Raw genomic sequence first — 9629 nt, 5'->3', positions numbered from 1 at the left:
GTGTAAAGATGTGCTATATAGGTCACCATCACTTCAGGTCAGGGAAAAGCTACCCCCAGACACATAATTAACCCAGCTGACTGATTAATTACCCACTGAAAAACTTGGCTAACAAAGTATACTTCTAGCTAAATATATATTTGCAGGCTATGGGCCTCACAGAGTATTTACTTTAAAATACTATTATTCTTTTCAGAAGGAAAAATATTGCCTGACATATTATCCCACTGGGATTAATCACAATGCTATTTATGGTACAAAATACAATATTGCATATGTAATGCAGCCTGATGTGAAGAAATTAGTAGTAGCATCCCAAAAGAAATGAATTATGAATGGCTCCAGTACCAGCAGAGGACAGGAGACCTCTGGGAATACTGCATTATGAAGAGGACTTTTTAAACTTTGTGGGGTTTGGTAAACTAAGGCGCATGGACAAGGGACCATATTAAAGCAAGTTAACAAGAGGGGAGTGGAACAGCTGACATGCAGTAACTGTTCGTGCACTAAACTGGAACAGTTTACCCCTGAATGAAATAGGGCTAAGAAAATTTAGTTTTAACTTAGGGTAGTCGCAGGCAAATAAGCGGTAAGTGTACATCAGCTGTTCCACAGTAATCCCTCACCCTGTGTTAATGTGCTTTGATTTGATCATTTGTCCATACCCTGTGTTGGTTGTGAACTGTTCCGAACACAAAAATCTAACCTGCACCCTTCTGAGCAGGCAGGTAACTGCACATCTGGAGGGGTGACTGTTTATCAAATATCTTTTTACGTACTTGGAACGTTCAGTCAATAGCTGCCTAACCCTACACTGTCTACATCTTCCCATTGGGCAGGATCAAGTACGACAGACTAAAAATGATCAGTGTTTGGAATTGCACAGATAGAAAATATGCTACTTTATATAACACACAAAAGAGAAAGGTAGCGGATCCTGTGTAAATACATTAGTAAGTGCTGAAACACAGAAAGATGGTACTTGACAGTATGCTTATTTTTCCAAGCTGGAAATAAGCAGAGAGGAAGAGCTATCTTACTGGAATGGCCCAAAAGCACTTTCTTAGTCTTTTGAATAAGCATTAAGCAAAACGTCTTTTGCGGGGAAGAGAAGTATTGGGGCAGAAATTGTATCAGCTGACTTCAGTGAGAGCCGATCACATGCCTACCCAATAGCAAAATTTGGTCCTCAAGAGTGCTAGTGCGTGAAGAGAGCTTCCCATGCTTCATAATATGAGACTAAGGAGGAGAATTTTCAAGTTGAGTGCTTTCAGAGTTGCTTGCAAAGTTGGGAAGCAAGAAGCAGAGCATCAATGAGAAACTCGATTATCCTCAGCTCCAGTCTTGCCTCCACCACTATCCTCCTCACTTGCATGTAGCCTTGCTGAAGTCATTTGGCCTCTACTTGGGCATGAGGGTCTACTCACAGGCATCCTGCCACAGGATAACATCCAAGAATCCCTTTTATCAATCCTATTGCTTCCCTCCTGTGAATAGGTCCCCAGTGTCATTGGGAAGCTCACAATAATAAGCACTAAGTTCAACAGAAAGTGATGCATTATCGGGCCCAGAGTTATCAGGCTATACAATTCCATAATAACTATGGGAAGTGCTGCCTGTGGGGAGATGCATCAAAATAGCAGCTGCTTTCTTAATCGTGAAAAAAATAGTGGTGATGATTTGAACTAATTACTTCAGGAAATGGGTGTTTTTCTTTAAGTGTGGGGGGGGATTCTGGACATGACATGCTCCAGCAAATTGGCTATTTGATTTACCCATGGAATTAGAATGACATATAAAAAGACAGATGGGTTAGACTGAGCTCAGTTCCATAGCCACTTCATGCCCAACGCTCCCGAAACTGAAGAGTTTGTGTTTTTATTGTGAAAAACAGGAAATGCTAGAATGGCTCCCAAGGAGCCATCCTTGTGGGAGTCTCATGCACAAAGCAGCTACAGAATCAGGCCATTAACTTATGGCTTGTTTGTTTGTTTGTTTGTTTGTTCTTAAGCTATGAACAGCCATTCATGGATATCCTATTTCTTTACTAGCTTTCAGCATGGGTTGCAACTAAAGTTGAATGTGGAATTTAAGAAGTCTATGTTCCTATCTGTGCATGCATTACTTTCATATTAATTGAGAGGAGAATATACTCACAAATCCTTGAGTGAAATATCCTGTAGAGATTTATCTTCTTTAAGACAATTGCTTTTGTTCTGCTCCTACTAATTATATCCTATAAATCCCTTCCTAGCTAAACCCAGACATTAACATTGTGTTACCTATATTGTGCAGTTAGACTTTACAAAGACATCTAGCACATGTTATAAAAGTTATTACTATGGTACTATATATAACAGCTTTGCATAAGAGAATACAAGTCTGCCATATTTAGAAAATGCAGGTGCTATGTAAGCCCCTTTTTGAAAGAAAGAACTTAGCTCAGTTTCCTTTGAAGAACCAGAGACTTGAAACTGAAAACTTTATTAATGCCATTGTCTCCTTGTATCAGCAGGTTCCAGAGAGATTCCTGGAAGTGGCTCAGATCACGTTACGAGAGTTTTTCAATGCCATTATTGCAGGCAAAGATGTTGATCCTTCCTGGAAGAAGGCCATATACAAGGTCATCTGTAAGCTGGACAGTGAGGTCCCTGAGATTTTCAAATCCCCAAACTGCCTACAAGAGCTTCTTCATGAGTAGAGATTTCGACAACTGTTTATGAATGTATGAAAAGTAGCAGTCCCCTTTTGATGCCCAAGTTTTGTGTGTCTCTATTTTAATTTCATATATATGTATATCCTATACATATATACGTATATGAAATCAAATTGTAAACCCTCACGGATTTATTTTTACTTTTTTGTTCAGTTACAAGAGGACAGTTATTTTACTTCAGCCTTCAGTTTACTTTTGCCCAAGACCCTTAACATTTGGAGAATAAATGGGGTTAATTTTCAGGGAGAAGAATTTTGAAGTGTGTAACAGCCTGTCTTAGTAAGTTAGGGCATTATGTTTAAAAATGCTTTGTCAGATTTCTTGCTTGCTGCAAAGTGGCATTTTGTCTTAGTGAGACTAATGTCATGGCACAATACTACAGACAATGAAGTTTATATTACGTTGATACTGCTAAAGGTCTGAACTCTGTGGAGTCACTTCATAAGCTCAAAGCTTTCTTTATTTTATTTTATTTTACTTTAACTAATAGGGTAGAGTTTGTTTCCTATTTCAGAAACCCCCCCTACAAGCATGTGTTTTAGGTACTCCCTCCAAAAGTGATACCCAAAAAGAGCAAACTCTGTTCTTCAAACTTTCCCTTACAGGAACAACATATGCCCTGTGCCCGTTATTGGCAATGCTAGGTAATTTTTTTTTATTGAGGCAAGACAATTTTGCACAAACCGGGTTCTGTTCTTGCAGGCTGAAGCCAGTAATTCATGCACAATATTGTATCAGCGACACTAATTTTATAATATGGTCAGCGTACTAGAACGGAAGCATTTCACTCTCCATAGAGTAAAAACAAAACCTTTCAACATGCAATATTACTGTGTCTTGGTCATAGTTTAAATGGCACTTGTCACAACATATATTCTTTTCTTAGTTTTCCCTCTTGGCATGGAAGGTTTGCTGTCTGTACTTGATATCTAAAATTTTGTCTTGAAAAGCAATTATTTTACAACATAAAGTATTTCAGCTGAAAAGTGGTCAGACAAAGAGGACATTTTTAAGCTGTAAAATGTAACCAATCTTTACCTACTCAGAAGTATAAAAGTACATTTTCATAAAAATCTAATAAAACTGTACACACAGAAATTTCAGCAGTCTCCTGTTGCTTAGGCAGGGTTCAGATAGCCAGATTTAACTTTTGCATTACTGCAGTATGGCATTAAAACCACATCTATTTGATCAGAATGCTATTCTTCTCTTCTGAAGTGGAAGCTAGTGTCGACCAAAATGCTGAGTACAGTGTGAAAATCTATGAAAGTTTTGGACTCATTTAAGTAATGAGATACAACATGTCAGCATGATTCAAGAAAGCTAGCTGCTAGTTTTTGTGCTTTCTTCAGTGGCTCTCCTTTTTATTTTCACATTTTCAAAAAAGGTATAGTATCCAATAGCATGGGGGGTGGGTTAACTATGCTATGGCACTATGTATTTGTCACTTTCTCTGTCGTCTTTTGTACAGATGCAGTAAGAATTTATTGTTATCTTGAATAGTATTTCCCCTCAAGGTAATTTGATACAAAACTATAGAAAGTTACTGATTAGCCAAGTATTATATTTAGACCACCTAGGATATCAATATCTTACTTCTTTATTTTAAAATTGCATTTTGACTTTGGAGAGTGAAAGTTTACCCATGTGACTAAAGAGCTGACCTGATCACTGCAATTTCACTTCATTTACAAATACTGCTGATAGACAGAAATGTATGAAAGCAATTATTGTCAGCACAAAGCCTTAAAAACCTGCTGACTTCAAATTAAACAGCACAATCCTACGATGTCCTGTCATTATTTTCAAGCACTGGCAGTATCTGTGGAGTATAGGCAAAGCAGACAATAGCATGGGATGAAGTGCCAACATTTTCACTATGCATTAAAAGAAAAACAAATCTCCTTGATCTTAAACTCCCTGAAAGTACCTGATACTGTATTTATCCATACAGTAGACAGCATGTGTCATTCTTTTACTTTGCACATGATTTGGTAGCTATTACACTTCATAAAGATGTAACTCCAGTCAGTTCCAAGTAAAAAAGGATGAAAATTGTGTTCATGCACTTTTCTTTTTTTCTTTCTTTTTTTTTTTTTGATTTATATGGGAAGAAGTGGCATAAAATGCTCAAGTTCTAATAGAAATAGTTCCTCACTGGCAAACCATCTGATACAAAATATAAAACTGCATTGTCACCTTGGACATAAAAAAGTAAAGCCATACTTTAGTCATATTATGTGGGCATACTACTAGATACCATCCTGTTTTGTTATATAACCTTTACTTTTATTATGTTTTATTGTTATTATTATTATTATATTTTGGCTGCAAATGTGATTCAAATAATCTAAATAAGTGAAACTGTGTACTCAACACTTGATGTTGTTACATTTATTTATTTATTTATAAATAGCATAATCTCAATAGTAAGAGAGGCATAGGAATTAAGAATAGAAATTTCATTTTAAAGGAAAAAAATTCAATTCTTTGATCTGAAAAAAGGACAATTTGGTCATTTATGGTGATGATACTGCATTATAGCCATATTGCCTTTGTGCCTCCCAGTACATCTGAAAATATAAATATTCAGCATAACTTATTAAAATTGTAAGTAGAAATCAGCATCTTTCAAATGAGCTTAATACTATTTCACTAAAAATGGCTAAAAGGCAGGAGGCTACTTTTATTGTAGTGAAAAAAGTTTACTTAGGGAAGGAATTATAAAAACCATGTAGAAATCCCATGTTTCCATTCATTTTCTGCTAATTCAGATTTATTTCTGCATATAAACTTGAGGTTATAGTCTGTGCCTAGACCTTAAATGCACCAGCGGAAGGATAAAATATCCTTCAAAATACCAGTTTTTTCCCCACAAGTACAATTGTTCTTGTGCCTTCTGTGGCTTACAATTTTCATCTTTTAAACTTTATTTTTCAATTACTACAGCTGCAATAAACACTAGATTTTTTTTTCCGGCTGTTTGACATGATGTTGATAGCTATGCATATTTTGTGTCTTTTTAAAAAATTAAAATAAAAAAACAAAGCAGGAGAATACGTTTTTGAAGAAAAGAATTTTTAGAACAGTTTGATAACGCAAATTATTTTTTTCTCAATTGTTTGAGCAGCATTCAAGTTTTGAAAATTCTTGTAGAAGCCAATTTTTTGTAACTGTGGTGCAAATCTTGTGTTTTCTTAGCCTAATGAAAAGTAGTATAGAAGCAATATTTCATACGTAATATATATGTGTATACCTATACCTACATATACACACACATATAGATATGTCTGTGTGTGTGTGCACACATACACACAACATATGCGTATGAAGTGGAAAGCTTACCTTTTTCCTATCTAGATTAAGAACCTATTTTAGACATTTGTTATGTTTTGTGAAAAGAATGTTCTATTTGGAGCTACAAAACATTTAATTCTTACTGTATCTCTGGTTGTTAAATGGGAACGTTTCACATTCAATGGTAAACATGTGGAAGATGTTAGAATGTAGTATAATTATTTAAGAAAGTGTTCACCCATGTATTCCTGAGGTTTGCTTTGTGCCTCTGAGTATTATTTAATTAAAGTGTTTTAAGTTTGCAGAATCTTTGTTACTGTACCAGGTATGTGGGTGAACATCGAAGACAGAGGGGAACTTTTATAAAGCAATGTAAATATTCAACCTTATGGCTGTTGTTGCATAAATACATAAGATTTTAATAACTACATTCTGAAGACATCTACTGAATTTATAAGAAGCACTACAGTAACTGTACAGATAGTTGAAAGCATTCTTGAAAATCCAGCTATCTACTTTTAAAAGATTGGTCTCTTTCATCATATGTCAAGGGCATGGGTGATACAGTTTCTGTACAATTACAGAATTTTTTCTATGTACATGAAGTCATTTAATAGCAAAATGTTTTTTTCCACAGGTAATATTAACTAAGAAATAAAGGTGAAGATTTTGTGGCTTTAAAGATAGGATTTTCACCAGCAGCAATGAAAGATATATATACATATATATATACATATATATATATATAGAAATGGAAAGTGGTTTACAAAACCCCCCCAGTGAGCACTGTACATGAGAAGTGAAGCAAAAACTATATTTGCCATGTGTATTATATAGTAATCATTGGTGTGAATAGTGCAAATGTTTCCTTCTGGTACCAACTATGTGTTTGAAAATTCCAATAAGCATTGTTTTCAAAAAGCTCCCCTTATGGAATGTAACTGGTTTATATGAGTAAGCAGTTACTGTATTGCACTTAAATGTTCTGTTGAAGGAAATGCAATTTTGTTTTCTGTAGAACTGTTGGTTGTAAACCATCTATAAACTGAAGCTAAAAAATGCTCATATTTAGAGCTGGGATGAAAACTGGTATTTAACCTTTGCATCTTCTTAGGAGTATCCTTTTTAGCGTATAAAAAATGTTGGCATTGTGACTTGACTTAGTCTCTTCATCTGAGCCACAATCACCTCTCTCCCTAAGCAGCCACCTTCCAAAATGCACAAATATACTGGGATATGTAGAAGCAAAACTAGAAGAAACAGCAAGCTCACATCTTATCTAACTCCATCCTTTCTGCAAAATTTAAAAGCATTCACATACCACCAAAGGAAAAATATAAAATGAGCACTATAACAAAAACATGTTATCACCATGTAATATGAAATTTAGAGTCAGGAAAAGTTACATCTTAAGTTGGTTTTAATGCTGCCCAGAAGAGTCAAAGGTTAAGGTTTAAACTGATATTGTCCCAGCCATTACTCATTTGTATATAGTTACAGAAGTGACAAAACACTGCCTTTATATTATTTAGCAATATGTTGTAAATAGCATTATTAAGCTCTTTTTTGTAATAAAGACCTTTTAATTTGAAGATAGTACAATAACTGAACTGATAAAGTCAATTTTTGATTTTTTTTTTATTTTTTAGCTAGAGGCAATTTCAACTGTGGATTTTTGTTGTTGTCTATTGTTCTGAAGACTTTGCATAATTTATTGGTTTAATTTATCCTAATTTATTTGATGAAGGTGTACAATTTTGTATTACCAAGGATGTACTGTAATATTAATTGATGATATGATAAAACAATGAGACTCCCCTGTCCATATGAAAAAGGTGCAGTAGACAATTGACTGAAAAAAGTTACAATTCTAGCTTGGCAGCTACTAAATTAAAAAAAAAAAACACAGGAAAAATGGTTTTGGGGGGGTGGAGGGGGTGGATTTTATTTTGTGTGTTTTAAGCTTTTGTATACTCTCCAGACTTTTACCTTTTTGCTTTGTACCACTTAAAGGATACAGTAGTTCAATTGCCTTGTGTGCCTTCCATCTTCTCTAAACTGAATGTATGTGCAGTATATATGCAAGCTTGTGCAAAATAAAATATAAATTACAAGCTCATTGCCTTTGTTTGTATTTCTTAATGAGAATGTGTTTAGTCCCATATCTACATATGAATCCCTGAAATCAAGTAATGGAAACTCGGCTGTAACATGTGATTGTACTTTCAAGTTATTTTTCTCTCCCCGTTTGGAACTGTTGGGTAATGAAACACACTGGATATCTTGCAATGTAATACAAATGTTTTGTTTCACATCACGTACCTGTGTCTGTTCCTACAATTTCTGCTTTTATACCGGTACCTTAAGCCTTGATCCTGCATCACATCCATAGATAAGATGAGCTCTAAGCACACAAACAATCCACTGACACTTAAGCTCAGGTATTATTTTATTAATCCTTTTAGCTCTGAGATGATATGCATCTGATTTTAGACCAAAGTTTGTGACAGAATTCATTTCAAAGTGGGGAAGCAATGGGAAGTAACTAGCTCAAAGAGTCTGGTCTGTCAAGAAGTGATAGTCCTCATGAAGAGTACTTCAGGTGCAAAAGCTGAGAGCTGCATGCCTAGGGGCTTCCTCTGCCCTGCCTATCTGCAGTTGTCATTTTTTCCCACCAAATTCTGAAAAACAGAAGACACTGATTCTCATTTTACCCTGTACTTGGAAGCACAGATGGATCCCAGTGGAAAGCCCAGGAGCTAAGCACAACAGAACTCAGGGGATTTTCAAATCTAGCTTGGAAGTTGATAGCTCTTCCTGATTATTAGAAGGGTCTTCTGGCTTCAAGCACTGCCAAAGTTTGGAGAAGTGCAGAGCCAAACTTCACAGCTCTGGCCATCATTTCTGGAAGTTCCCTAGTTCCCACAGTGTGTGGAGTTTTCTTATTAGGAAAATGCTGGGCTCTCACTTTAAGACCACAATAAAGGAATGAATTGCCTCTGACCAAGGCAGATGGAGCAGTCTTTATATGTCATTGATAACATCACTGAGATATAATAGGTCTTTCCCCTCTCTAATTTCTAAGAGACAGAATGGAAAATGATGCATTGTGATTCATGTGTGTGAAGAAGTTAATTGCTCTTGTCTCTTGGTCTGTACCCTTATTTATGCCCAGCCTAGGCTGTGCCAACACAATTTCTATGGAGATGATCCTTTCTGATCCAGTCTTCCCTCTCTGTTAGAAGGAAAATTGACTATTGAGTTGCTGATCTGTTAGAGCATTTAGAAAATAAAGAAAAATAAGTAAGTCATTCTGCAGGATCAGTTGCTGTGTTTCTCTGGAAAAAATTCAAGGCAGAGTAGATTTTTAAAAATGCAAAGGATGTGCCACATTTAGGTTGCTAGTACAACAGGGAAAATACAATGTTTGCTTAAATATACTGTTCAATAACCATGGGAAGCGCATGGGGTAGTAATAGAATTCTCAAAGACATCCTCGGTGAAAGGGAGTATCTGAGCAGCTTCTTTTTTCCCTGCTTGCTCTGAGCTTGAGTCTTTTGACCCTCAGGGTGCAGACAGGTCTATGTGTTTTCCTAGGTTTTCAAGAAAAGGCAGG

General features: G+C 35.8%; 1 protein-coding gene across 1 annotated transcript in view; it reads left to right on the top strand.

The window, feature by feature from the left end:
• Positions 1-8127, top strand: part of PROX1 (prospero homeobox 1) — a 50977-nt gene extending 42850 nt beyond the window's left edge. Inside the window, exon 5 of the mRNA XM_090049053.1 lies at positions 2516-8127. Within this exon, the coding sequence (XP_089905179.1) occupies positions 2516-2701 (186 nt within the window). The 3' untranslated portion in view covers positions 2702-8127. The remainder of the gene's footprint in view (positions 1-2515) is intronic.
• Positions 8128-9629: the final 1502 nt, after the last annotated feature.

Source organism: Crocodylus siamensis, chromosome 1 (assembly GCF_052110815.1).
Source record: "Crocodylus siamensis isolate JL-2025a chromosome 1, ASM5211081v1, whole genome shotgun sequence".
NCBI lineage: Eukaryota > Metazoa > Chordata > Crocodylia > Crocodylidae > Crocodylus > Crocodylus siamensis.
The sequence above is the reverse complement of the archived record's forward strand: the minus strand, read 5'-3'. Positions and strand labels throughout refer to the sequence as shown.